This window comes from Rhinolophus sinicus, linkage group LG15, assembly GCF_036562045.2.
Source record: "Rhinolophus sinicus isolate RSC01 linkage group LG15, ASM3656204v1, whole genome shotgun sequence".
Lineage (NCBI taxonomy): Eukaryota > Metazoa > Chordata > Mammalia > Chiroptera > Rhinolophidae > Rhinolophus > Rhinolophus sinicus.
The window spans coordinates 10,973,338-10,999,059 of NC_133764.1; the positions used below are offsets into that span (position 1 = coordinate 10,973,338).

General features: G+C 55.4%; 4 protein-coding genes across 10 annotated transcripts; 2 read left to right on the plus strand and 2 right to left on the minus strand.

Annotated features, from left to right (window-relative positions):
* Nucleotides 1–42: 42 nt before the first annotated feature.
* LOC109454448 (protein phosphatase inhibitor 2) lies at nucleotides 43–3,631 on the minus strand. 2 transcript variants are annotated; one of them, XM_074320638.1, is made up of 8 exons: nucleotides 3,592–3,631; nucleotides 2,414–2,521; nucleotides 2,209–2,271; nucleotides 1,886–1,974; nucleotides 1,708–1,788; nucleotides 948–1,106; nucleotides 719–855; nucleotides 43–167 (listed from the first exon to the last, which is right to left on the minus strand). In XM_074320638.1, the coding sequence occupies exons 1-7, from the start codon at nucleotides 3,627–3,629 to the stop codon at nucleotides 746–748; spliced, it is 648 nt and encodes a 215-aa protein (XP_074176739.1). In that variant the 5' UTR covers nucleotides 3,630–3,631; the 3' UTR covers nucleotides 43–167; nucleotides 719–745. The 2 variants fall into 2 exon arrangements, with proteins under 2 accessions (XP_074176739.1, XP_019600671.2); XM_019745112.2 differs by having other exon boundaries at nucleotides 1,534–1,788.
* An 832-nt stretch (nucleotides 3,632–4,463) lies between these two features.
* Nucleotides 4,464–16,228, plus strand: NEURL4 (neuralized E3 ubiquitin protein ligase 4). Of its 4 annotated transcripts, none has more exons than XM_074320635.1 (29): nucleotides 4,474–4,770; nucleotides 5,681–6,125; nucleotides 6,342–6,407; nucleotides 6,560–6,858; nucleotides 7,026–7,137; nucleotides 7,229–7,317; nucleotides 7,826–7,898; nucleotides 8,050–8,314; nucleotides 8,563–8,744; nucleotides 9,063–9,148; nucleotides 9,270–9,432; nucleotides 9,526–9,724; nucleotides 9,816–9,892; nucleotides 10,030–10,108; nucleotides 10,459–10,634; nucleotides 10,720–10,851; nucleotides 11,266–11,411; nucleotides 11,524–11,748; nucleotides 11,847–11,945; nucleotides 12,029–12,190; nucleotides 12,393–12,557; nucleotides 13,122–13,280; nucleotides 13,608–13,787; nucleotides 13,913–14,000; nucleotides 14,099–14,206; nucleotides 14,354–14,498; nucleotides 14,643–14,755; nucleotides 14,836–15,001; nucleotides 15,550–16,228. In XM_074320635.1, the coding sequence occupies exons 1-29, from the start codon at nucleotides 4,489–4,491 to the stop codon at nucleotides 15,749–15,751; spliced, it is 4,683 nt and encodes a 1,560-aa protein (XP_074176736.1). In that variant the 5' UTR covers nucleotides 4,474–4,488; the 3' UTR covers nucleotides 15,752–16,228. The 4 variants fall into 4 exon arrangements, with proteins under 4 accessions (XP_074176738.1, XP_074176736.1, XP_019600665.2 ...); XM_019745106.2 differs by having other exon boundaries at nucleotides 10,459–10,628; XM_074320637.1 differs by lacking the exon at nucleotides 6,342–6,407 and having other exon boundaries at nucleotides 4,464–4,770; nucleotides 10,459–10,628.
* A 274-nt stretch (nucleotides 16,229–16,502) lies between these two features.
* Nucleotides 16,503–19,260, plus strand: GPS2 (G protein pathway suppressor 2). Of its 2 annotated transcripts, none has more exons than XM_019745181.2 (10): nucleotides 16,503–16,928; nucleotides 17,295–17,404; nucleotides 17,484–17,596; nucleotides 17,727–17,806; nucleotides 17,898–17,986; nucleotides 18,175–18,328; nucleotides 18,455–18,544; nucleotides 18,635–18,714; nucleotides 18,802–18,897; nucleotides 19,071–19,260. In XM_019745181.2, exons 1-10 carry the CDS (start codon nucleotides 16,835–16,837, stop codon nucleotides 19,152–19,154), a joined length of 990 nt encoding a protein of 329 aa, XP_019600740.1. In that variant the 5' UTR covers nucleotides 16,503–16,834; the 3' UTR covers nucleotides 19,155–19,260. The 2 variants fall into 2 exon arrangements, with proteins under 2 accessions (XP_019600740.1, XP_019600741.1); XM_019745182.2 differs by having other exon boundaries at nucleotides 17,898–17,980.
* Nucleotides 19,261–19,474: 214 nt separating this feature from the next.
* EIF5A (eukaryotic translation initiation factor 5A) lies at nucleotides 19,475–24,178 on the minus strand. 2 transcript variants are annotated; one of them, XM_019745184.2, is made up of 6 exons: nucleotides 24,037–24,178; nucleotides 22,007–22,192; nucleotides 20,765–20,869; nucleotides 20,435–20,566; nucleotides 20,274–20,347; nucleotides 19,475–20,103 (listed from the first exon to the last, which is right to left on the minus strand). In XM_019745184.2, the coding sequence occupies exons 2-5, from the start codon at nucleotides 22,169–22,171 to the stop codon at nucleotides 20,285–20,287; spliced, it is 465 nt and encodes a 154-aa protein (XP_019600743.1). In that variant the 5' UTR covers nucleotides 22,172–22,192; nucleotides 24,037–24,178; the 3' UTR covers nucleotides 19,475–20,103; nucleotides 20,274–20,284. The 2 variants fall into 2 exon arrangements, with proteins under 2 accessions (XP_019600743.1, XP_019600744.1); XM_019745185.2 differs by lacking the exon at nucleotides 24,037–24,178 and adding an exon at nucleotides 23,716–23,823 and having other exon boundaries at nucleotides 19,967–20,103.
* Nucleotides 24,179–25,722: the final 1,544 nt, after the last annotated feature.

Consider the following 25,722-nt stretch of genomic DNA (forward strand, 5'->3'; position numbering starts at 1 on the left):
CAGTCTAGGCCCCCAATTCATAGCACCCACACTACTGCTCTTCTTTTTTATTTTCTACTCCTCTGGTGGTAAGGGCAGGAGAAGGTTGGCCCCCACCCCATCTCCAGCTGGCTACATTCTCCATTGTCTGGCTTCCTCCTGAGTCCATCGAAGATGCAGGGATTCATCTGGAGAGAGAAGGGGTTGGGTTAGTGGTTTTCTTGCAGCAGGCATGAGATCTAGCTCATGTGACCCCCCGACTTCCTAGAACCTACCCTCAGCCCCTCTCCCTCCCTGGCCAGTGCAGGCAGCCCCTTGTCCCTGCCTGGGCTCATGTCTGCACTGGTTTTGGTTTGGGGAGTTTGGGTTGCTTCTACGTTCCCTCTCTGAGCCTTCTGGGCTTTGGCAATTCAGCCTTTTGGATGCCAGACACTAACACCAGCCATACACTGCTTGGGACCCAGTGTCTTTGGAAGACAGGGCAGTACTAGGAGTGGGGTGGGGGCAGAGAGGAGTCAGGGAGGAGGCATGGGGCCAGCACATGGTGCCAAGCTGGAGGGTGTCCCAGCCCCTTCTGAGACTCTCTGGTTCCTGTCTGTACAATGTGGGCCTTGCACACTAGGAAGGTTAGAGCCTTAACACCTGTTGCTGATCTACTGGCTTGAAAGGAGTGGGGATTAGGGGGAATGGGAGGTTGCCAAGAGCAAGGCCCAATGAGATGGTGGCCTGGTGCCCTCACCAGGCTGTAATGGTGTCACTGTCACTGTCAGGGAGTTCTTGATGGCCTATGATCCCGAAGGGGGCTTCCTGTGTGGTCCAGCAAACGGACCTCAGTTCTTATGGAATTCTCACTCACCCGGTTCAAGCTTGTGGAGCCTGAGAGCATCATGTGATCAGGGTTAGGGCACCCATCAGTCTGTTGGTTCTCAGCCCTCCCGCCCCCCAGGCTGACCCAGTCCAGTTCTCACTGTCCCGCTCCTCATCTTCTGTGTCTTCCTCAAGCTCTGGGTGGGGACAAGACCTCAGGTATCTTCCTTTGCTATGATATTCCTTGCGTTGCAGATCAACCTCCTTGCTGAACAGGACGGTGGCCGAAACCGGGGACTGATTTCTGAAGGTAGAGGAATCTGAGGAGTCACCCAAATCTATCTGAGTCTTATGGCCACCTAGGGTATCCAGGCCCCCCAGGTGTATACTGTGACCACCACCACCACCACCACCACCACCATCATAGGGGAGAAGCTCAAGCCCCAGGTTCTCATCTCACTTCTATTACCTCCTCCCATTTTAGAAAACCTTCAGTGACTTTTCCATCTCCCCAGCTCTCTTGGGCTTTCTGTTCCTCCTCACCAGCCAGCCTTCCCTGGGGACTATCCTCATGGGGGACCCACCCCAGCCGCCCCTCTGTCTTCCCTGGGGTCACCTCCCAGTATTACCTCCCCCTCAGGCAGCAGGGCCCTGGGCCGATCGATGCCCCCTGAAGAAGACAGGCTGTGGTGGAAAAGGTTCTGGACTACAACTTCCTTGAGTCCCTGGGGCCCCACCATAGCTAACCCTTGGCTTCTAGGATGTGGTTCCTGGTCATCAGGCCAATCTCATCTTTGACTCCTCTGGCCGGTCCTCCTGCCAAGCCTCTCTCCGCAGGCCTGGGCCCTGGGTCCAGCATCACGCTTCGACTGCCACTGCCCATACTGACATTACCCCCATTGCTGTTCTTGTTATTATTACCCAAGTGCAGGTTTTTCTGAGTCTTGAGGAACTTTCCTTCATTGTAGTGTGCCTTGCGGCGCTTCTCAAAATCACTGGAGTCTGTGGGCCAGTTTAAGAGCTTGGCTTTCCCCGCCATGCTCTCACTAAAGAATCACTCCACCTCCCCTTTCCATTCAATCCCCACCCCTCATCTCACATGTCTTGGGAAAGTCGTCTGAAGACCCTGAGCTTCTGTTATCACTGTCCTGGAGGACCTTGGGGTAGAAATTGTCCATTGTTGCAAACCTGAATGGGAGGGAGATTAGTTGGGGGCACTGAAGGGAGAAAACAACAATGGGGGCAGATGGTAGATGGGGGCCAAGCAGGCTGACTTCCCCACCTTAGCCTTGGCCTGATGGGAACTATAGTACCTCTCATTTGGGGGGGGGGGGCGAAAAAGCAGAGCGAGCTAAGACTCTAGAGTTCTGAGGTCTGAGGAAGACGCCCCACATCCCTACTGATCTCTGGCAGGACTCTCACCTCTGTGCTAGTGCCTCAGGAGTCACTGTGTGGGAGGACCCTGGAAGCAGGTTCTCATCATCTCTGCCAGGGAGAGGGGAAGCAGTGTGAGAGGGGGGTGTCAGGCAGGATCCAGTCCCTGAGGCCTCTCTGCCTCCTTCCCCATTCCCTCCTTTGAATAAGGATAAGAGTCTGGGCTAAAGGGCTAAGGCTGAAGGTTCAGCACCTGTGGTAGGGAGTGCTGGGCTCATCCACCTTCATAAATCCGTAGTCCTTGTCAGCAGGGTGGTAGGTGGCCATGATATTCATTTCATCCCAGTGCTGAGACTTTTTCCTGGGGTGGCGGAAGGACACAAAAAAGGGGGAGGAATCCTAGTAACATGCTCCTCACGGTCATCCCTAATTCTTTTAGTCATTCAAAACCTTTTTCTTGTACCCCCTTGGAGTTCCAGAGGCATAGGAGGCAGGGATGGGGTCACACCTAATGATAATCACATACTAGTAGCCAGAGTTTATCTGGTACCTGCTGCTCTCCCAAAGACTTGGAAACTCAGATTTCCCACCCAACTGCCCTCACCTATTCTCACATCTAGTCCTCAAGATTCCGCTCCTTCCCACCTGGCTCCGCCCCCTCGTGTCCGGAACCCCTCCCTCTGGGCTGAGAGAGCTGCCTGCTAGCTGAGCTGCGATCCTTACTTTTCCGCACTGGGGGATTTACACATCAAAGTGGAGCAGCTATTTTTTAGGATACTCCGGGGACGATCCTCACAGGGTTTGTGGGGGTGCAAGCAAGTTGACCCGGAGAGCAGATTGCATCCTGAGTTGTGCACCCCAGGCTCCTCGGACCCAAGGCCGGACGTCCCGGATACACTGGTTCCAGGAAAGGGGGGATTAAATCCGCCAGGACGTGTGCCGGACCCAAGGCTGTGCCCCGCAACCTCCCCAGAATGCTGATTGGGCCCGGAACCGAGGACCTCTACCACCACGGAGGACCGGCTAGAACCAGGACTGCAAATTGCGATCCCCCCGGAGTGCCGGGGGCGCCCAGAACAGTGGGACAAGATTACTCCGGAGGGCAGCCTGGCGCCTTCCTCGACTCCTCTGATGCCTCCTGGCATTCCCCTGATTATCCCTCCAGGGGATTCCCGGTTGAGGCCGCCAGCAGCCCCCAGAGATTCCTGCTTCTCCATGGACCCACTAGGGGGCCACTCTCAGCTACCCCGTCCTGCCTCCCTGCTCCACATAGCTCCACCGCGGCGGGAGGGGGAAGCTTGGGCTACGGCCCTGGCCCCCTCCCGCTTTGCTCCAAGGAGTCGCGGTGGGAGGAATCAAGACTATATAGGGACCTCCGGCTGGGAGCCCCTCCAGTTGCCCCTCCCTTTTTGTCCCACCCCCAAATCTTACTTCTTTGTCTCTGGGATTTGTTCCCGCCCTTCTCCCATCACCGCCCTCATCCTAATTGTCCAATCATAGTCAGGGGTCCTGGTCTTAGGGCCAGAGGCCTTGTGACGTCAGTCCTCCAACCCTAGTGCGAGCATCGGATTTGGGCTGGGGGTTTAATAGCTCTGGGGGATCTTTTGGCTCTATCAGCGCCATTGCTTGAAACTGTCGGGGTTTGTTTGGACTTATTTGTGGCTTTAAAATCTAAGTTTGATTGGATTGGAGTTCCAGATAAGCTTGACTGGAGACATCCGTGAGCCTTTTCCCCCTAAAAGTCGGCCTGCTTTGCCTCTCACGAGAGATGTGATACAAAGTGGAGGGATTGCGACTCTGTCGCAAGACATATCCCGTCTCAGTGGTGTGGCGGGCAGAGATTTTCATTTATATATCTACCGGTTCCCACTCACACCACTTTGAAGCTTGTAGCGTGAAAAGACACCGCCTCCTTGCCGTAAAGCGAATACTTCAAGATGTCGCCTGCCTCGACGGGGGCGGGGTCGCTGGTGCCGCTGTCGTAAAGCTGAAAGTTTTAGGTGCTCGCACCCCTCCGTCGTAAAGATGCCTGCGGCAGTCGTTTCTTCCACTGTCGCAAAAGCTCCCTGCCCAAGTCTTCACCCCTCTCGGAGCCACTCCGTCACCTTGCCGTGCCGTAAAGTAAACCTTCCCGACCCCGTCGTCCTTCTGTTCCCACCGTGGTAGTCATTAATTCCCTGGCTCGGGATGCTTCAGGGCCTGGCCGTGCCGTAAAGCATATCTGCCCCCCCCCCCCGCCCGAGGTCCTATTCCCTCAGGGTATCTGTGCACCGCGGTTGCCACGGTGCCGCCAAGCGCGGCTGTCGCGCGGCCCCGGCGTCAACGGCGATGGCGGCGGGGTCGGGTGGGAGTGGGGGCTCTGGGGGAGGCCCGGGGCCGGGGCCTGGTGGGGGTGGAGGCCCTACTGGGAGCGGCCCAGGACCGGGGTCTGGCGGGGGTCTGGGCAGCGGCGGGGAGCTGCACCCGCGCACTGGGCGCTTGGTGAGCCTGTCGGCCTGTGGGCGTACAGCGCGGCGGCAGCAGCCGGGCCAGGAGTTTAACCACGGGCTGGTGTTGAGCCGGGAACCCTTGCGCGATGGACGCGTCTTCACCGTCCGCATCGACCGCAAGGTGTGGACCTGGGGCCCCGGAATCAAAATATGGAGGGTGGTGGGAGGGGACCAGAGGGAGACGAGGTAGGACAGCCAGGTTAGCTCACATCACCGGGTACCAAGAGGGAACCGACAGACTTAGGACACCAGGTGACGGGCAGGAAGGGAGCATGAAACAGAAACATTTAGTCTGAAAGAGAAGGAGACAAGGAGAGCTTGAGTTTTACCAAGACCCAGGAGCAGGGAAGGGACACGGGGCCTCACTAGAACGAATAGGGAACAGAACTTACGGAACAATTTCTGGGAGATGGAAGATGGAGAGATGTCAGAGATGTGATAGGCAGAGAAGAGAGATAACCAAGGAAAGAACAGACCATTGAAGGACAAATTCAGGGTTGGGTAGGAAAGATGGGTAAGGAGAGCTACTCAGGGAGAAGGAGGTGTATGTATGTGTTTGTGTGTAATTTAGTAGAGACCAGAATTTGGAAAGAGTGAATCTGAGTGGAGCCAGAGACAGGAGAGAATTAGGCCAGGGGGAAGAAAATTATATACAAGAGCAAGGAATATGGGCACAGAGCGCTGTGAATTTGGGTGGCTGAGGAGCCACAGAGCTTAGCAAAGTTAGAGGAGGCAGGGGGCTGAAGCCAGGGAATTTGGCCATCATGTAGGGTAAAGGATTGGTATTGCAGACACTGAGTACCCACAGCACAGAGCAGAGTTGCTGGGGAGAGCAGACTAAACAATCCCTGAGACAGAGTCCAGAAAATTACTTGTGGGATTGCATCTCTGGATTAGCGTCTCATGTCTCAAGAGAAAAAGCCAATTAAGCTGTCTGAGAGGTGGGTTGAGGGGTCGCAGTGGCCTGTAAAATGTGGTTGCCTAGTGGTGGGAGACCCATCCTGACCCTGTATCCATCACCCCTATCACAGGTCAACTCCTGGAGTGGCTCCATTGAAATTGGAGTGACGGCACTGGACCCCAGTGTGCTGGACTTCCCAAGCAGCGCCACTGGGCTGAAGGGGGGCTCGTGGGTAGTGTCGGGCTGCTCCGTGCTGAGGGATGGACGTTCTGTGCTGGAGGAGTATGGTCAGGACCTGGACCAGCTTGGCGAAGGGGACCGTGTGGGCGTGGAGCGTACGGTGGCAGGGGAGCTGCGGCTCTGGGTGAATGGGCGGGATTGTGGTGTGGCCGCCACAGGCCTGCCTGCTCGTGTCTGGGCTGTTGTGGACCTTTACGGCAAGTGCACCCAGATCACTGTGCTACCCCCTGAGCCAGGCTTTAGCTCTCCTACTCCCATTCCCACACCTCCCCTTGAGCCCTCTGCTCCCTATGAAGATTCTGCCTTGGCTGAACAGGGAACCTCTGGGGATGAAGGTGAGAACGCAGCTAGGGCAGTGGTGAGGGGTGGGACAGAGGGAATGGCTGTCGGAATGGAGGAAATGTAGTGACAAGTGACACTGGGTGTGGGCAGGGTCACTCAGACCCCTGAGTCTGTTGAGGAGAGTAGGAGCTAGAGGCGGGGTCTCCTGGCTGTGGGCCGTGCAGCAGGGGCTGAACCCTTATTCCCCTCCCATCCTGCCTGGTCCCCAGTCTTCATGGTGTCCCCAGCGCAGGCCCGGCCGGAGACGTTTCCTAACAGCCTTGAGTCGCATAATGGTGAGGGCTTCGAGGAGGTTCTGGGAAGGGGAGCGGGAAGTGAGGTGGACAGGGAGGGACTTCAGGAGAGGGGTAGGGACAGAACTGCAAGACTGAGGGTTTGAGGGTATAGAGCCTCATTTCAGCTTCCTTTTTTTGTCCTGCTACTATAGACTTTGGCAGCATGGAGCTATCTGAGGTGGTGAGCAATGCCATACTATCTGCCTACAATGGGGGCCTCCTAAATGTGAATCTGAGCTCCCCACCAGAAGGGGAAGGGCTGGGGTCTAGCTGTGCTGCCACCTCACCCATCCTTACTTCCAACGATGCCCTGCTCTTTCACGAGAAGTGTGGAACTCTTATCAAACTCAGCAACAACAATAAGACGGCCGAGCGTCGTCGGCCCCTGGATGAATTCAACAATGGGGTTGTCATGACCAACCGCCCGCTCCGAGACAATGAAATGTTTGAGGTGTGCAAGATCCTGGGGTCTGGCTGGCACCTCACCCTCTGGGAGCTAAAGATGGGGCTTGATCCCTGATGTTGGAAGGGTGGAGACTGGGAATTAGCCAAGGGCTAAGGGTCCTTTCTCTGCATTTACATTCCCTGCCTCTCCCTTCTGCTAATGTTCCACTCAAGATCCGCATCGACAAGCTCGTAGATAAGTGGTCCGGCTCCATTGAGATTGGTGTCACTACCCACAACCCCAACAATTTGGAATATCCAGCCACCATGACCAACCTACAGTCAGGTATCAGCCACTGGCATGGTGGGGACAAGGAGCTGGGGTCGCTGAGTTCAAGGAAACCCATACCCTAACCAGGGTGTTCCCTCTCCCCTAGGCACCATCATGATGAGCGGCTGTGGGATTCTGACCAATGGCAAAGGCACCCGCCGGGAATACTGCGAATTCAGTCTGGATGAGCTGCAGGTGAGCGTGGGGCACAGCCTGGGCCACTCTCCCGGGGAGTCCTGGTATGCTGCATCCTTGCCTGGGCACTGCAGTCTCCTCTGTGACTTAGAGCAAGGTCCTGTATCTTTTGTCTGAAGATTCCTTCTGAGAAGGCAGGGTTCCCCAACAGGCACTAAGATTTTAGAGTCAATGGGTTCAGTTCCCCTTACTGTTTGGCCATTTGTGGTAGTGACCTGAGGCAAGATTATCCCTTTTCAGAGAATGTCTAAAAAGAGCGTGTTAGGAGTGTCTTGTAGATTGTTGTGAGGGTTAAACAAGTTGATGGTTATAAGATGACTTAACTCAGTGCTTTCTTTGCATCGAGCATTCATGGTGGTCTGAGACTCATGAGAACTTTTTGGAGCAGTTCCCCTGTGACCTGGGATGGGGGGAAGGCTCCAGTACTGCTCTGTTCTCACAGTCCCCACAACTGTCTGGAGCCTGATTGTGGATGGATTCCAGACTGTTATTTTTCTATTTTGAATAGGAGGGCGACCACATTGGTCTCACGAGGAAGTCCAACTCTGCCCTCCACTTCTTCATTAATGGCATTGATCAGGGTAAGGGGAAGCTCAGAGAGGGCTGGTGGGCCAGGGATTCCAGTGAGTGTGGTCTGAACCGCACCTTCCTGCCTCTTTGATGCTCGTCCTTCCTCTACTTGACTCTTCTCCCCTCACCACCACCCCATTCCTGTGCCCTCCACCCCCATAGGTGTGGCTACCCCATTGACACCCCCAGTGGTTTATGGTGTGGTGGACTTGTATGGGATGGCAGTGAAGGTGACCATCGTCCACAACAACAACCACAGTGACCGTCTACGCCGGAACAATGCTATTCTGCGGGCGCTGTCCCCTGAGGGTGCTCTCCGCCGTGCTGTTCCTGCTGCCCAGGCAGAACCTGAGCGCCTGCTCTTCCACCCCAACTGTGGGCAGAAAGCAGCCATCACCCACGAGGGACGCACTGCCCTGAGGCCCCAGTATGGCCCATGGGGTGGGGAGAAGCCTGCAGAAGGGGCTCTAATGGAATTGGGGGGAGGGTGGGGAAGTGGGAGGTAGAGGGTGTCTGGCCTGGGACATCCTGGACAGGAAAGGGGGTGGCCTTCTGGTGTGTGAAGTTTATGTGGTGAACTTGGGGCGGTGGGTGTCGGGCAGGCATTGCGGGGCTCAGCCCTGGCACTCTCCGAGAGCGTGTGAGGGTCTGAGTCCCCACTTGCTGTGCCCTCAGTGCCACTGATGACTTCAATCATGGCGTGGTGCTGAGCAGCAGGGCCCTGCGGGACGGGGAGGTGTTCCAGGTGCGCATCGACAAGATGGTGGACAAGTGGGCCGGCTCCATTGAGATTGGGGTCACCACCCACAATCCTGCCTACCTCCAGCTGCCCTCCACCATGACCAACTTGCGCTCTGGTGAGCTCCTAAGAAGGGCAGGGCCAGGACGGAGTCCTAGGGAGGAAGCTGTCCCCACTGCCCTGACACTTGTTCTCCAGCCCCTTTTTCACTTATCACACTTGTGACGACTGATTCAGTGGCCGAGGAGTGACTTGTGGACAGGGCCTGTGGCTGGCTTGGGAACAGCAGAGTTTTCTTGCCCTGTTCTGGGAGAAAGCCAACTGTCAGAGAAGAGGCAGGCTGGGCTAATGGCTTTGGGGACTTATGTGAGGACTGCCATATAAAGGAGAGGGGTCCTGGCTTCCCCCTCATGTCCTCTGCCACTCATCCCCCTAGGGACCTGGATGATGACCGGGAATGGGGTGATGCACAATGGGACAACCATCTTGGACGAATATGGGCACAACCTGGACCGCCTCAAGGTGGGAGAGTGGGTGTGCTGCCAGGTCTGAGCAGTGGGGGGTAGGCAAGGTGGGGCTGCTGTAGGACCAGCCCAGGCAGGGACTCTGCCTGACTCCTCACTCCAGCCCCCCTTCTTCCAAGGCAGGGGACACGGTAGGTGTGGTGCGGCGGGAGGATGGTACTCTCCACTTCTTTGTCAATGGGATGACTCAGGGCCCTGCTGCCTGGAATGTGCCCCCGGGTGTCTATGCTGTCGTGGATCTCTACGGCCAGGCGGCGCAGGCCACCATTGTGGACGACGTGGGTGAGGGCCCGGCTGGGCTGGGGCAGGAAGGTGGGGTGGCCTCGGGGGCTCAGAGACAACCGTAGGCCTAATGGGTGATGTCCACTGTTGCAGAGGTGCCCCCAATCCCTGAGCCACTCCCTGAGGGCAATAACCAGGTGTCTCCAAGCTCCCCATCATCAGGGGCTGGGGGCTCTGACCTGCGTTTCCACCAGCTGCATGGCAGTAATGCAGTCATCACTAATGGAGGTCGTACTGCGCTCCGCCACAACTGCCGCAGCGAGTTCAATGACGCCATTGTCATTTCCAACCGGTCAGTGTCTGGACTTGCGTAACCCCACTTTCTTACTGCCCAGCCTCAGCCACACAGTAAGGGCTTCTCTGACCACCACTCTCTCTGGCAGGGCCTTGCGGGATGGGGAGCTGTTTGAAATTGTCATTCAGAAAATGGTGGACCGCTGGTCAGGCTCCATTGAGGCTGGTGAGGGGCACCTGTGTGTGTGTGTGTGTGTGTGTGCGCGCGTGCGTGTGTGCAAGCAGGTGTGCACATGCGCACTGAGGGAGGTGCTGGCTGTGTATAGCTGGGGGCTTGGCTCTGACCTACCCGTCTTCTCCCAGGAGTGACTGCTATTCGGCCAGAGGACCTTGAATTCCCCAACACTATGACGGACATTGACTACGATACGTGGATGCTGAGGTTGGCCTGCGTGCTTTGGGGGACCAGCTGGGCAGGGCTGGGTGGAGCTGGCTGGGATGGGGCCTGTGGTGGCCGTGGACAATGACAAACCTAGGGGATCTGGCTGCCTCTTCTCCAGTTCTGGGAATCCCCTCTCCCTTTCCACAGGGCTCAACCCTCCTTCCTTTCAGGGTTCTTACTGCTCTTCCCTGGCGGATATTCCAGGGACATAGGAGACAGGATTGGGTCTCAGACCTCAGATAGAGATCCCAGTCCATGGCACTGACAGGTTCTTACAGGCAGAGACTGAGCAGGGACCTGTGTGGGGAGGACGCTGGGAGGCTGACCTGCCCCGTTTCCCATCCCCCCAGTGGCACTGCCATCATGCAAGATGGTAACACGATGCGCAACAACTACGGGTGTGACCTTGACGCACTGGGCACAGGTGCACGCATCGGCATGATGCGAACTGCCAAGGGCGATTTGCACTATTTCATCAACGGCCAGGACCAAGGCGCTGCCTGCTCAGGCTTGCCTCCGGGTAAAGGTGACTACTCTGTGGCTTTCAATCTGCCACTCAGCCTGGCCCACCCTGGGCTATCAAGTTCCTGACTTCTTCCTTTCCTACCCAGAGGTGTATGCAGTAGTGGATCTCTATGGCCAGTGTGTCCAAGTGTCCATCACCAATGCCACCGGCCCCATGGACAACAGCCTGGCGACCAGCAACACCGCCACTGAGAAGTCATTCCCCCTGCACTCCCCAGGTTCCACCAGCAGGGAGGGAGGGTGTGCTCTGCTGGCCTGCTGTGGGCCTGAGGGATACAGCTTCCAGGTCAGGGAAGCTGTTCAAAGACAGGCTGGCTGCAGCAACTACAGGCAAAGGGGAGGGAACAACCCATGGTGGGAAGCAGCCAAGAAGAGGGCAGGAGGTTACTCCTGGTACACAGGGCCTGGACACTTCTCTGCCACCAAGGGTCCAGGACACCACAAACGGGACATATCAGATTTGGGGATGAGTCTGTGGTGAAAAGAGACCTCTGACACAGAGGTCTTGAAGGCGTAATGGCAGATGGGACCTCTATGTTAACTTCCTGTTTCACCTGAAAGCTTTGCTCTATATCCTATCTGAAGCTTGTTGCCCCAATCCTACCCCTACCTCTGACGCTATCTTTCCACAGTGGCTGGCGTGGCTCACCGATTCCACAGTACTTGCGGCAAGAACGTCACTCTGGAGGAGGATGGCGCGAGGGCGGTGCGTGCAGCTGGTTATGCACATGGCCTCGTCTTCAGCACCAAGGAGCTCAAGACTGAGGAAGTCTTTGAGGTGGGCTGTGGATGTAACAAAGGAGGCTGCCAGGCCCTTCACAACAGGGCCAGACTGCCTCCTACCCTCCCGTCCCCAGCTGATGCCAGCTAATATCTTCTTTCTCACACAGGTGAAAGTAGAAGAGCTGGATGAGAAGTGGGCAGGTTCCCTCCGGCTAGGGCTGACCACACTAGCGCCAGGGGAGATGGGGTCTGGAGCAGTCAGTGGCCCTGGGCTGCCTCCCTCCCTGCCAGAGCTCCGGACTAAGACCACCTGGATGGTGTCCAGCTGTGAAGTGAGGCGTGACGGGCAGCTCCAGAGGATGAACTATGGCCGGAATCTAGAGAGGCTAGGGGTGAAGCACTTGGATCCAGGGACAAGGGATGGGGTTGGGAGTGGGAGTGGCAGGGAGAGGGGGGCTGAGCATCTGTCCTTGTCTCACCTTGGTTCTAGGTGGGGAGCCGTGTGGGCATTCGGCGGGGGGCAGATGACACGATGCACATCCTGGTAGATGGAGAGGATATGGGGCCTGCAGCCACTGGCATTGCCAAGGTAGATCCAAGACTTGATTTGGGTTCTGGGAGTGAGATTGAGGTCTTCCACTCATCAACTTCCTCGGTCTTTTGTGCCCCCAGAATGTGTGGGCTGTGTTGGATCTGTACGGGCCAGTTCGGAGTGTGTCTATTGTCAGCTCCACGAGGCTGGAGGAGCCAGAAGGTACCCAGCCTCCATCCCCCAGCTCAGACACCGGAAGTGAGGGCGAGGAGGACGACGAGGGCGAGGAGCATGGCCTGGGAGTAAGAGGCTGCGGCAGGGCCCTCTGGGCACATGGATGAGTGGTGGGTGGGCCATTGGCCACCAGGTCATTTTGGGGTTCTCTGATCCTGTCCTGGATGGGCGGAGGCTTATGTGCAAGCTCTGTGTGAGCTTGCCACTCCACTGGGATGACTTGGGCCTCACCTGGGCAAACCCAGTAGCTCAATCTCTCCTCCATACCAGGGCCAAGATCAAGTGGCCATTATGCCTACAGCCCTCGAGTTCCTGGAAAACCATGGGAAGAATATCCTCTTGTCCAATGGGAACCGCACAGCTACACGGGTGGCCAGCTACAATCAGGGCATTGTTGTCGTCAGCCAGCCCCTAGTGCCCCAGCTTCTGGTCCAGGTGGGCCTCAGCTCCTTATCCCCAGCAACTCGCTCAGGTGACCCAGGGCCAATCCTCTCGGAGCAAGGTTTTTCCAGGTTGAGGGCATAGCGGAAGGCAAGCCCCTTGGATGAGCTTCCTGGGCTTTTGTTCATACTTTGTGGTGGGAGTTGCTGGTTGGTAACAAGTAAGCGCCCACCTGATGACTGTAGCGAGGGAAACAGTAGGGGAGAGCTGGGGGAGTCCAGGGAAGCCACCAGATCCTATACGTGGGCGCAGGGAGGGCTTTCCAGAGGGGGGGCCTTTCTGCTGCAAGTTAAGAGATGTTAGTGTTCGCCAGGGGAAGGAAGTCGCTAGGGACAAGAATCCTTACAGAGTCAACAACAAAACCAAGGCTGAAAGAGGGGAAGAAACAACTGAATTTGCAGTTTCCAGGCCTTCAAGCATCAGAAGGGGCAGCATTCCAGGCCACATTCTGGGAGGTGTCATCTTCCCTCCCTGGCTGGGGTGAGGAGCATAGGTCTGCTGGGTGGGTGGCCTCTTCCCAAGAGGCCATGACTGGGGAATAGTTGCCTTCTTCCCCAGGTGCGGATAGATTTCCTGAACCGGCAGTGGACATCTTCCCTTGTTCTGGGAGTCATCACCTGCCCACCTGAGAGGCTCAACTTCCCTGCTTCTGCCTGTGCCCTCAAACGGGCAGCCTGGCTGCTCCGGGGCCATGGGGTCTTCCACAATGGCCTCAAGGTGGGTAGGGAGCAGAGAGACGGGAGGGGTCCTGAGCTCGGGAGGTAGGATCACAGGTATAGTGGGTGGACTCACACAAGGCTGTGAGTGTCATTACCTGGACAGTCTTGGGCTTACTGCCTCTTATCGCCCTGCCATCGAGGACGTTGCAGTGGTAGGAAAGAGGAGGCGAAGTCTAGGTCATTGAAGCAGTGGGTGGAGCCCAGGCAGTGGGCAAGTATGAAAGCAAAGCCCAGGGGTTGGCGACCTGAAACAGGGTGAAGGGCAGGGGTGGCTGCTTCTGGTGGGAGTCTGGTCTCTGGGAAGACAGTAGGTCTTTCCTCCTAGATTTGTGAGAAGTTTGGGCCAAATCTGGACACATGTCCTGAAGGCACCATCCTGGGACTGCGGCTAGACAGCTCTGGGGGGCTGCACCTCCTTGTCAATGGAATGGACCAGGGGGTGGCTGTGCCAGATGTCCCCCAGCCCTGCCATGCGCTTGTGGACCTCTATGGGCAGTGTGAGCAGGTTAGTGGCAATGGAGGTAGGGAGGAGGGGGTGCCTGGGAGATGGCTGTCCAAGTAAAGGGGAGGTCTGTGGGCCAAGGAGGGGCTCAGCAGGCCCTAGAGGCTGACCACCTCTCTTTTCTGCAGGTGACAATTGTGAACCCTGAACCAGGGCCTACCAGTGGGAAGAGTGTTGGAACCCAAGGGGACATGGAGAAAGCCGACATGGTGGATGGTGAGCCAGCCCAAAGGGACCAGGATCCTACCCCACCCCACCCCATACTTCTAGCCCCATTTACGATCACCTGTGCCCCCTCTGTTCTGTTCCCTCAGGGATCAAGGAGAGTGTGTGTTGGGGTCCACCGCCTGCTGCCAGCCCTCTCAAGAGTTGCGAGTACCATGCTCTTTGCTCCCGTTTCCAAGAACTGCTGCTGCTTCCTGGTGAGTTCCCAGCCCCCCAGAACTTGCCTCATTGCCTGGCCCAGTGCAGGGCCATGCCCAGACTCCTGGAGACCAGTTGGAAGAAGGCTGTGTGGTTGAGACGCAGGGTGGGAGCCACAGCACAAAGTACCACTCATTCTCCCACAGAGGATTATTTCATGCCTCCACCGAAGCGTAGCTTGTGCTACTGTGAGTCTTGCCGGAAGCTACGAGGGGATGAGGCCCACAGGCGCCGTGGGGAGCCCCCCCGGGAATACGCCCTGCCCTTTGGCTGGTGCAGGTTCAACCTCAGGTATGGATGGGACAGTCATATGTGTCTCCCTTACTGTTCTTCAGAAAGGAGGGTCTCAAGAGGGTGCGTGGAAGAAGTGACAGAACTTTTATCTAGGGGATGACCTTGGGGAGCCCGTGACCTTTGTCCTTTCTGCCCACCTAGGGTGAATCCCCGCCTGGAGGCTGGGACACTAACCAAGAAGTGGCACATGGCGTATCATGGGAGCAACGTGGCAGCTGTCCGGAGGGTGCTGGACCGAGGAGAGCTGGGAGCAGGTACCGTAGCTCCAGCAGAGTCAAGGCAGGCTGGGCCTGTGGGCTGTAGCAGGCCTACCCTGACCCTGCTCTCCTCACAGGCACTGCCTCCATCCTGAGCTGCCGGCCGTTGAAGGGAGACCCTGGAGGAGGGTTTGAGGAGCCTGGCGAGAACTGCGCACCTTCTCGGGAGGAGCAGCCCCCTCCAGTGCTGCTTTCTCCCTCCCTCCAATATGCTGGGGCTGAGACCCTGGCATCCAAAGTGCAGTGAGTACACGGGGCAGGGGGGGAGGGGAGGGCCACTTGGGTCTCCATGATTTGCCCTCCCTCTCCCTACCTGGTTTTGCTAGTTCCTCAGTTTCCACCCCAGCCCTTTCCTCACACATTCCTTGAATAAATAATCTCATGCTATCTCAGTGAAAAAAGGGAACCTTTCTTTTGTATAACTTATATTTTTCTCTCTAGAATGTTTATGCATAATATTCAGTATATTTAAAGGTGACAAGTGATATTATGGAAACAGAAAAAGTGAAGTGGGGTAAATGGATCAAATGTGCAGTTGGAGCAGGTATATTAAATAGGGTAGTCAGGGTAGACATCAAGGTGAGATTTGAGCAGACTGGAGAAGGAGATGAGGGAGTTAGCTGAGGCGGCATTGGGAGGAGAACCATTTGGAATAAAGAGCTAGAGCCAACTCCCTACAAGGTGGGAGTGATTCCTAGGAACAGGGAGGCTAGTGCAGTGTTGCAGTTAGCAAGGGGAAGACGTGACAGGCCAAAGGCCTCACTGCCCTATTTCTGCTTCTTGCCTGACAGATTCCGGGACCCCAAATCCCAGCGGACACACCAGGCCCAGGTGGCATTCCAGGTGTGTGTGCGCCCTGGCTCCTATACCCCTGGCCCTCCTGCTGCCCTCAGAGAACCTCCTGACCCTCACTTCAGCCTAGCCGAACTTGAATGGGTAACCAAGGAGAAGGGGGCCACACTCCTCTATGCCCTGCTGGTACGGGTAGAATGAAGGGTGAGACCTCACTACTACAAGCACAGTTGGGCCATGGGCCCATGGACTCTTGAGTGATGACTGCCTCCACCTCATTCCAGTGACCCACGGCATGCGCGGTGCTCAGTTTGGCGGATGCACAAGAGTATGTAGGCAGGCTCTCAGATTTAGATGGGAGTGGAGCACATCTCCATATCCAGGGCCCTTGAACACTCTCTGAGGTGAGGGAGCTTGTGAAGAGCCCGGCTCCAGGCCCTGGGTAACCCCTCCTCGTGCACTGATTTGGGGAACACGACTCCCTATGACTCCCTCCCCTGTATCATTTAATTTATTTCCGTTTTGTTCCTCATTACTGTGAATCCCAGAGGAGTCTCCTTGTGCCCCCCATGAAGCTGCTTTTTCCGGGAGCCACCGGGCGGGAGCGGGGAAGGTGGGGCCCTCTGTACAGTTGTTATGACTGATTTCTAAGGAGCCAATAAACACGGTCTCAAAGCACCCGCCTCGCCTGTCTCTCACGCGCCCTTCGGGGATCCCCGACAGGCCCCGTTAGGGACCCACGGGGTAACCATTGCTAGCTCTGAGCGTCTCGAGGCTGGCGCCAGGACAAGAAGCAGCGCCGGGGGGTGGACGGCGTGGGGCCGGCGTAGCGAAAGGTTTTGGACTTCACAGGCACCCGTCCCCTTCGCTTCCGGCTTTTCTTCCCCGCCCAATCCGCGAGGGCTACAGCTCTGACCCCGGAAGGATTAATTCCAGTTGCCGGATGTGACGCAGTAGCCAAAGTGCGCAGTAGGCCGCGGAGAAAGCGTAGAGAAGGCGGGTAGGAAGGGGCTGGCGGCCGGACTGGCCGGGGAGAGGACGCGAGTGTCGAGACCTGAGACCCCTGCCCCGCCCGCGCGCGCGTACGCGCCGAAGACGAGGCGGGTGAACGGGCCAGGCCGGGCGGCAGGCTCCGGACACGTGATCGGGGCGGCGAGCGGGCTTCCGCCTTCGCGGACCCGGCGCGATCCACCCTGAGCGCCCGCCTTCTCGCAGGCCTGGTCCGAGGTCTGGCAGTCTGCAGCAGAGCCAGGCACCCACAGTTCGAGCGTCTCCAGCAGCACCATGCCTGCGCTCCTGGAGCGCCCCAAGCTTTCCAACGCCATGGCAAGGGCGTTGCACCGGCACATCATGATGGAGCGGGAGCGCAAGCGGCAAGGTGAGTTGGGGCCAAAGCGGGAGGACAGTCACCCAGGGCGGCACCGCTATCCCAGGGCTGACCCCCATCCCCGGGCAGACCAGTACACTGGCGGCCGAAGCTAAAGGAGGGGTGGAACAGTCCTGTTGTGGTGGGACTTTAAATCGCCAGTTCTAAACTGTAAAACTCTTCAGCTGGGAAGGACCTTGGAGAGCACCTAATGAAACGTCCCTCTCCCTCTACCCTATTGCAGTGATGGGAGAGGCCTGCCCTCTCAAGAGCAGAAAGGAGCACTGGGATAACCAGCTTTTGCTGGTCTTCAATCCCTAACGTTCTAATTATTTTAACCACCCTGCCACTTCATCATTTTGCCTAACTCTCCTCCAGAGGAAGAAGAGGTGGACAAGATGATGGAACAGAAGATGAAAGAAGAGCAGGAGAGAAGAAAGAAAAAGGAGATGGAGGAGAGAATGTCACTAGAAGAGACCAAAGAACAAGTATGTAGTCCCTTGATTTCTCCCAGTTCTTTCTTCCTTTGTCTCTCCTGCCTTTATCTCCTCTCCCCTCCTTTCTCAGATCCTGAAGTTGCAAGAGAAGCTTTTGGCCCTACAGGAAGAGAAGCACCAGCTTTTCCTGCAGCTCAAGAAAGTTTTACATGAGGAAGAAAAACGGAGGCGAAAGGAGCAGAGGTGGGATTGGAGAGCTAAAATTAAAATTGGGGGCAAAGTATAACTAGGATCACGTAACAAAAGATCAGTGTTTAATGGCAAAAGAGGGGGCACTTCTCCTTGATTTTGACCTGTCTTTCTTTCACTCCAGTGACCTGACCACTCTGACATCAGCTGCATACCCACAGGGCCTGACTGTTCACACAGGAACTCATCTCCTCAGTATGCAAGGTGAGGATTAAAGAAACCACTGATCAGAATGGGCCCTCCTAGGACTTGTAGACTCCCATTTCAGCATCACAAAGCCCCTCTTCCTCTCTAGGGAGCCCTGGAGGACACACTCGCCCAGGTACCCTCATGGCAGCTGACAGAGCCAAACAGATGTTCGGACCCCAAGTGCTTACAGTAAGAGTAGGATTGGGTGTCTGGCCCATTTTTCCGCTACTACTTCCACCCAGACCCAGACATCCTTACTAAACCAATATTCAAGTCATGAATGTAACATAGATTTAACTGTATAGGGAAAAACGGAGCATACACAAATCAGTTGCTACTTTCAAGGAGTTTCCAGATAGTAAGGTGTCATCCTCCCTCTTTAGACCCGGCACTACGTGGGCTCAGCAGCTGCTTTCGCAGGGACCCCAGAGCATGGGCAATTCCAAGGCAGCCCAGGCGGTGCCTATGGGACTGCTCAGCCCCCACCTCACTATGGACCCACTCAACCCGCCTATAGTCCTAGTCAGCAGCTCAGAGGTGAGTGGTGGGAAAAGGTGGGGTGGGGGGGCAGGGGAGACACTTTCCTCAAGGCACAGAGGGAGTATTTGTTATAAACAGACTAAAAGGAGATTCTAATGACTGTGCCTCTCCTGCCTTTCTCAGCACCTTCAGCGTTTCCTGCAGTACAGTACCTGTCTCAGCCACAGCCACAGCCCTATGCCGTGCACAGCCACTTTCAGCCCACTCAGACAGGTGATTATACCCTATGCAGGGGCCCTAGTTCCATGGGTCCTCCCTTCCCCCGTCACTAACTCATTTCACACACCCTTCTTCCCCACTTAGGGTTCCTCCAGCCTGGCAGTGCTCTGTCCTTACAAAAGCAAATGGAACATGCTAACCAGCAAACTGGCTTCTCTGACTCAGTGAGTGTGGAGCCTTGGGAGGTCAGGGGAAGGGCTATGCTAGGGGGAGCCCCAGGCTGCCTCAGGTCTTGACTCTGTTCTCTGCAGTCCTCCCTGCGCCCCATGCATCCCCAAGCTCTGCATCCAGCCCCTGGACTCCTTCCCTCCCCCCAGCTCTCCGTGCAGATGCAAACAGCAGGAAAGGTAAGGATGGTAATCATACCTGTCACAATCCTTACACTATGGGAGAAAACAGAATTGGGTAGGACAGGTGGCCCAGTCCTGTTTTTTCCCCCTTCTTCCTTTGGGGTACTTCTAAGGGTGTAAGGAAGGGAAGAGTATGCACACTGACAAAACCCTTCTTCCACCACCACCAGTCAAGCTTTGCAGCTACCAGCCAACCGGGCCCTCGGCTCCCTTTCATCCAGCACAGCCAGAACACGCGATTCTACCACAAGTGACCATCAAATTTTATCATCCGCCTCATTCCCAACCCCCCCCCCCCACCATGGGCGAAGGTCCCGTGTGCTGTAGTAGTCCCAGGCCAATAAAATCTACCTGCCATTACCTTTGGCTGCTTGTTTGTGTTGCCTCCCACCTGGACTAGGCCAGGGCTGCTTGGATGGTGGGGGGTGGCTAGCAAGTCCATTGTAAATCAGTGGGACAGTGGGCTGTAAAGAACTCAGCGACACAGTTCAATCTATAACCTATTTCTGGTTTTCAAATTTACCTTTTAAGTCAGCAAATACCCATTTATTCAAAGAAGCATCCAAGTTGGGGCTTCATATTAAACTTGTAGTTTTATTCAGGTTTGATTTTAACAAATGTGTCGGGGAGAGAGCCCACAGGAAAGGGTGATGCCCATAGGGGCAGGGCCCTCCCAGATGCCTGAGGAGGGAGCAGGTCCCCTCCCCTCTCCTCCTCTTCTCTCCCCAGCTAAAGGGATTTGGGGAGAGATATGGGTAGGGGAGGGGGCTGGTCCCCAGTCTGTGGGGGTGGTGCTTGGGATAAAGGGCTATGGGGAACAAGGGACCAGACTGAGGATGAGTGGGGGAAGGGCACAGGACCATTTGCCAGAATCCACAGCTCTCTGATTCCAGAATTTAAAAAAAAAAAAAAAAAAAAAAAAAAATACTAAACCACAAGCAGCACCCACCCCTTCTCCCCTACCAGGGCTGTAGTGCGAGGGGAGAAGAGGAGGGCAGCTTCACCAAGGCCATGGCTCACTCCTGGCCAAGGGAGCAGGGTGAAGGGCAGGGGCTCCCCGACAGATTGAAGGGGTGGGGAAAACCAAAATAAAACGTCAAATAAATCGTATAGGAGTCCAGCCAAGTGCCCCGCCAGAGGTGGGCCAGGCTGGGGCAGGGGGCCTCTGCAGGCGCCAGGATCACTGCTGCCACCACCGCCACCCTGGGTAGGAGAAAGAAACCAGGTAAGACAGGAAAACACCTTCAACAGGAAAAAGAGTGAGGACAATGCTGGGGCCAGAAAGTAAGCCTAGAAGAATTAAAACTAAAGCAACTCTTTGATGGGGACAACAAAGTGTGTGGAAGAGGCTGAGGGGAGTTTGTCACACTCACCTGGGAGCCAGTTATTTTGCCATAGCCTTGATTGCAACAGCTGCCTCCTCTGTCATGGCAGACAGCACCGTAATCTGGAGGAACAAGTGAGAGAGTCAGAAATCTGAGCTCAGAGATGAAGCACAAAGAGGAAAGCTGGGCACGAGTGGGGGACTATATACCAGGATCTCCTCTCCACAGTCATACTTCTGCTCAATCTCCTTGCCAAGGTCTCCCTCAGGCAGACGAAGGTCCTCTCGCACCTCCCCGCTATCCTGGAGCAGTGATAGATACCCATCCTGGATGCCAATCAGCTGGGGGCAGATAGGGAAGGAAGCTGAAGGTTGAGGATAAGAGGTCTGATAGACAAACGGGTGGCAAACTACCAACACCAAATACCCTCTCCTGCCATTTCCCTCCTCTCGCAGCACAAGTTCTTCTGGTCAATCTGTATTGCCCTCACCACCCCACACCCAAACACTAACCCATCTAGACCCAGACCATCTACATACCTGGAAATCATTCCTTTTGATGTTGGGAACATCCATATTATGAGTTGATGGACAGATATCTTCATATTTCTTCCCAGTAAAGATGTCAATACCAACCAGGTGGACCTGTGTGTATGCATCACATCAAAAGAGAAACCCAACCAAACTAGAATGGAGGAGATAAAGGCTCAAGTTGTGCCTGCTGGTAAGGGAAATCAAACTACATTGTATGGGCAAAGAGTAGGGAAATTGGAAATGAACCATGAAGTCAAGAAAGAAATACTAAAGCCTCTAAAAGAACTGGAGGCCAAAAGATCACCACTGAGATTGGGGTTGGTAACACAAGGGAAACTAGGCCAGGCTTAGAGCAGTCAGTTACTTACATTGACAAATAAGAGACTAAGAGCCTAAAGGAGTAGGAGTCGTCTAGACAAAAATTTAGAAGAGTTTTCTGGACAACAGCTTAAAAGGCTGAAAACTTGGGAAGTAAGGAAGGTAGAAAGGAAAGAGCTAAGAAAACAGGAAGAACTGAGAAAGGAAGACAGCTAAAAATTTAAAAAATGATTTGGGGGAGACCAGAAAGAACTAAGCAATTAGGAAACAAGGAAACCAGAAGAACACAGAAGGATCTGAGACATGAGGGGATAACCTAGGATGAATGCCAAGCCAACAGAAGATAGAAAAACTGATGAGGGAATAAAATCACGAGAAATCCAGAAAGGATGAACCAGGTTGAATTGAGGAAAAAGAAAAGTCTAAAGTGATAAGGAAAGCACTAACAAGAAATGTTAGGACCCAAGAAAGCAAGGAGACACTCAAGGAGCTCCAGGAAAGGGAGCAGAGAAGTGATTTGGAAAGTCAGAGGTACAGTGGCCCTCTCTAGGGAAGGCTGCATTCTGTGTTAGGATTGGAGAAACCATGGGCAAAACAAAGAGCACCTACAAAGATTCAAGGGAATAAAGACAGAAAAATTGAAAGCCAGGAATAAGGAGGAGAAGCTGAATAGCCGGAGCATAAAGGACCACCAACAGATGTTAGAGATGGGGAGAGGTGTTACCAGAGAATGATGGTGGAAGAGGCTCAAGGCTGGAGAGCAAGTGTAGTTGAAAGGTATCCAGGGCTGAGTGCTGAACACAAGGGATTAGATGGTAGGTAAGAAAAGAGCTAAAGTACAGAGCTAGGATTGATGACAGCTTGCTGCCAGGAGCCCCATGGACATGGGAGGTGTGGGAAAGGCAAGATGTGGAGAGGTGAAATTCTAACCTTGGCGTGGCCGTGCTTGCCAGTCTTGGAGGTGGACATCTCCACGATCTTACATGGCCGGCCTTTGAGCACCACAAAGCCATTCTTACGTAATGCTGAGCACTGCATTGGGAAGGTGGCTGAGGCCCCTGCATCTCCTGTCTCGAAGTCCAAATCATCTGCCATTTTAAGAGGCTTCGATTCCAACTAGAGTCAAGAAGAGAACTGGGGTCAGTAAGAACGGGAGGTTAACAGGGCCTCCAATTTATCCCACTCCTCTGGAAACACTGCGTCATTTTCTTCCCAGCTGTTTATGTCCAAGTTCCTAGACTAAATACTGACTGGAATCACAAATACTTAAAAAACTAGTGTATTGGGGAAAATAAGCTGGGTCCCCACCCCAAATGAAAGCAAAGGGTAGCTTGGGAAAGGAAGTCTCAGGGCATCAGGATGCTAAATATCTGAGGTGGGCAAAGGCCTAATCCCTGGGAGGGGGAGGACTCAGGTGTTACTAGCCACTGAAACCAACCACCCCTCTTCCCCGTACATAACCAGGGCTATAATTAGGTGAGCAGCAATGAGCAAGCAAAAGGGCGGGGCTAATGTGGAGGGGAGAAGGGAGGGTGGAGACGAGAGGACAGGGCCCCACCCGGCTGTTACACCCCCCCACCCTATCCACACACAAGCCATAGTCATTGGTACAGGAAACCACAAGGCCTCTTTGGGGGATTCCCGCCTCTCCAACATGCATTTGCAGATGCAGCCGAAGGGGAGAAAATAAAGTTGTTTTCTAACTGTTCCCCCCGCCCGACAAACACGTCGATCTCGTTTCCCAAAGGGAACCCAGGAACCCAGCCTCTTCTCGAGGGCCCTCCCACTTTTCCCAAGATGCATCAGTCCAGTAGGGTTTTCAGGCCGGGCCTTGTAAGTCCGTAGAAAGTGGGGATTGGGGAATGACAATAAAATGAAAGCAAAAGGCTGGTAGTAGTGAGTAGTATAACTTATACTAGGCTAGTAGAGTTAAGGACTCTAAAACCAGGAACTCCCAAAACTGGCACATCGAGGAAGACAGTGACAAGGTGAAGAGCACCTATCACAGCAGGGAACTCTTTTGCCCGGGACTTTAAGCTGCTGTCGGCATGACTGAGAAGAGTTGGGTTCCTGTCCAATCGCCCTCAATTTCCCCATTTCTCTAGCCTTCCGGCACGGAAGAGTGCCACTTACACCTGGCTGGCCCCTTCACTTCACGCGAGGATTGGGGGTAAAGCCCCAAGGGCCCATGAGGTGGAGGAAGGCTAACATATGCCTGCACCGGGATCTCCCGGGTGATCAGGATCCGGGCCACAGGCTTCTCCCACTCTTCAAAATTCCAAGCTCCCTTAGGCGCCCGCGAGGACTTGCTGTCAGCCGCGCTGAGGGTTGCCGGCTCCCGCCCACCATGTGGCCGCCCGGGGCTTCCGGTGGCCCGGACCTGGGGGGAGGGGTCCCCGCGCTGCCATGCGGGCCCCGTCTACGCTCGGCCATGCGGCCTCCGACCCCGAGGGCAGGATCCCGTGGGGGTACTTCCGGTGCCGCGGCTGCCCCCTCCTCAAAGGCCGCGCCAGGCCGAAGCTACGCCGCTTCCCACCCCTCCGCCGGCCGCCAGCCCCCCCCAAATGCCCTCTCACCGAATAGCCCCCTCCCCCACCTCACGTGGCCGCGCGGCTCCCGGTTCTCAACGGCCAAGGTACCTTTGCCTCCGCGGGCCGATCTAGCCCCCGGCCCTCGCCCCGGCGTGGCCGCCCAGCGGCCTCTCCCGCGTGGCGGCCTCGCGGCTCGCCGTCCCCCGCCCTGCGTCGCTCCAACGTCACCCGTCAGGCCCCAACCGTCACCCCGCGCGCCAACCCGAGCGCGCGCCCGCGCCTTCCCGCACCTCACAGTGCTCACTGACCGGACCCCGTGCAGCGGCCGCTGCCGCTCCCCATTACCCCCTCCCCGACCCCCACGCAGTTCCATCTCTACTCCCAGGCCAGAGCCAGGGTTCCGCGCACGCGCTCCCCGCCCGTTCTCACCTCGCGCGAACGCACTGACTTGACCCCGTCCGCTCGCCGCGAGCCCAACCGCTGCCTCCGAGCCCACTGCCGCCGCCGCCGCCTCTACCGCCGCCGCCGCTGCTGCACACGGGTCTTAGTACGCAGGCGCCGACTCCCCACTGACCAACCAAGCAGCCCTGTGACAGCCGCGCAAGCGTGCTATCTAGCTCCGCCGCCCTCCACCCCCGCACTGCGCAAGCGCACAGACCCTCCGCGAGCTCCACCCTCCCTCCCACCTACCCATCCAATGACGCGCTACGTGATCCCGCCCCTCACAGATCTTGAGTTCTGCCCACCAGTAGGCAACGCGCAGGCGCACCCGGTGTTTTAATCCCTTCAACCTCCTCTTTCCTCCCCGTGATAGACCATTAGCTCTACCGGACAGTCCTTGCGCCTGCGCAATAAGGAGCCCTATACTCAACACCCTCTAAGAAAACGCCTCGGCCTCAGGGCGCATGCGTGTTGGGAATCCTGACCGCCCCTTCCACCTCAGACGTCGTCTGTACGCCGGATGTTGAAAAGACCACGCCACTGTATCGCTTGTCTCGTCTAAACGCATGCGTCATAGGAAACGCCCCACCTTGGCTTTAACAGGACTTTACTCACACGTTTCAGAAAACTTGCGTTGTGGGGTGGGCCCCTTGTTTCAAAACCCATCCCCCCGATTACACACATGCGCGCGAGACATTTTCCGCTCCACTCTTCTCATTGCGCTGCTGTGGTCGGGTTACCACCCATCTCAGCTTCACTTCTTTAAGCTGTACGTTCCTGCTGTACCATAGAGTTTCACCCGGAAAGAGCGGTCCTATCCCAGCCACCATCTTGTTTAAATCCTTGGTCCGTATTGGTCCCTACGGTTTCCATAGAGGCCATTCTACCTCTACCTGAGTACACTTACTTGTGATTTCCCCCCCCCCCCAACTGTTCTCTGTGGTAACCTAAACAATTGTCTGCGAGCACCCTTATAAAAAAAATTATAAGAAAAAATGGTATGTTAAATTCCACGAACGTTCTCTAAATCATAGAAGATGACCATGAAGCTGGAAGCAAGCGCTCTTGAAATGTATTTCTCTGGCCCTCCTTCTAGAGAGGAAAGCTTCTTTCCCTGAAACTTTGTAGTCTTACTTCAGTTCCTAGGTTTCCAGCACTACCTTCACAGCTACCTTGTTTGCTTCAATAAGCTAGGTGGACAACAGTATTGTGGAGCAAGCTGAGCAACTAAATATCTGCGGTTAGAATCCAAAACCCTGACTCTGGTTCTTGTTTTAAGAATTCTGTGATACGATGTGAACTGCAAACATCAGCTTGAATTAATACATTTATGTAGCACATTATACTGTCACCCCCAGCTCCTTCCTCTCAATTTTCTGAAATTTCTGCCCTTTCCTTTGTAAAACAAACAAACTTTCTGGGTGCATTGTTTAAAAGTTAAAATGACGATTATGGTGGAGGCTGCACATGTGGGGCATGAAGTGTATGAGAAATATCTGTGCCCTTTGCTGTGAACATAAAACTGCTCTAAAAAAGGACGGGGGCGGGGGGGGGCGGATTGGAGCCAGACTGGACTTAAGACACCAGTGAAGAGCATCTGACAGTAGTCCAAGTAAGTAAGAATGAAAACCTGGGGCAGCTGGATGGCTCAGTTGGTTAGAATGCAAGCTTTGA

What these genes read in the sequence shown, in the direction of transcription:
- LOC109454448 (XM_019745112.2), bottom strand. Translation starts at nt 3,629, where the DNA reads ATGGGAGAAGGGCGGGAACAAATCCCAGAGACAAAGAA. An exon ending in CCCAGCACTCCCTACCACAG is followed by an intron (nt 2,272 to 2,413) that starts GTGCTGAACCTT and finishes TCTCCCTGGCAG; the next exon opens with AGATGATGAGAACCTGCTTC. An exon ending in AGAAGATGAGGAGCGGGACA is followed by an intron (nt 856 to 947) that starts GTGAGAACTGGA and finishes TGATGCTCTCAG; the next exon opens with GCTCCACAAGCTTGAACCGG.
- NEURL4 (XM_074320635.1), top strand. Translation starts at nt 4,489, where the DNA reads ATGGCGGCGGGGTCGGGTGGGAGTGGGGGCTCTGGGGGAGGCCCGGGG. An exon ending in GGGAACCTCTGGGGATGAAG is followed by an intron (nt 6,126 to 6,341) that starts GTGAGAACGCAG and finishes CCTGGTCCCCAG; the next exon opens with TCTTCATGGTGTCCCCAGCG. An exon ending in TCTATGGGCAGTGTGAGCAG is followed by an intron (nt 13,788 to 13,912) that starts GTTAGTGGCAAT and finishes TCTTTTCTGCAG; the next exon opens with GTGACAATTGTGAACCCTGA.
- GPS2 (XM_019745181.2), top strand. Translation starts at nt 16,835, where the DNA reads ATGCCTGCGCTCCTGGAGCGCCCCAAGCTTTCCAACGCCATGGCAAGG. An exon ending in GCGGGAGCGCAAGCGGCAAG is followed by an intron (nt 16,929 to 17,294) that starts GTGAGTTGGGGC and finishes ACTCTCCTCCAG; the next exon opens with AGGAAGAAGAGGTGGACAAG. An exon ending in AGATGCAAACAGCAGGAAAG is followed by an intron (nt 18,898 to 19,070) that starts GTAAGGATGGTA and finishes CACCACCACCAG; the next exon opens with TCAAGCTTTGCAGCTACCAG.
- EIF5A (XM_019745184.2), bottom strand. Translation starts at nt 22,171, where the DNA reads ATGGCAGATGATTTGGACTTCGAGACAGGAGATGCAGGGGCCTCAGCC. An exon ending in TCAAAAGGAATGATTTCCAG is followed by an intron (nt 20,567 to 20,764) that starts GTATGTAGATGG and finishes ATCTGCCCCCAG; the next exon opens with CTGATTGGCATCCAGGATGG. An exon ending in ACTGTGGAGAGGAGATCCTG is followed by an intron (nt 20,348 to 20,434) that starts GTATATAGTCCC and finishes TTGTTCCTCCAG; the next exon opens with ATTACGGTGCTGTCTGCCAT.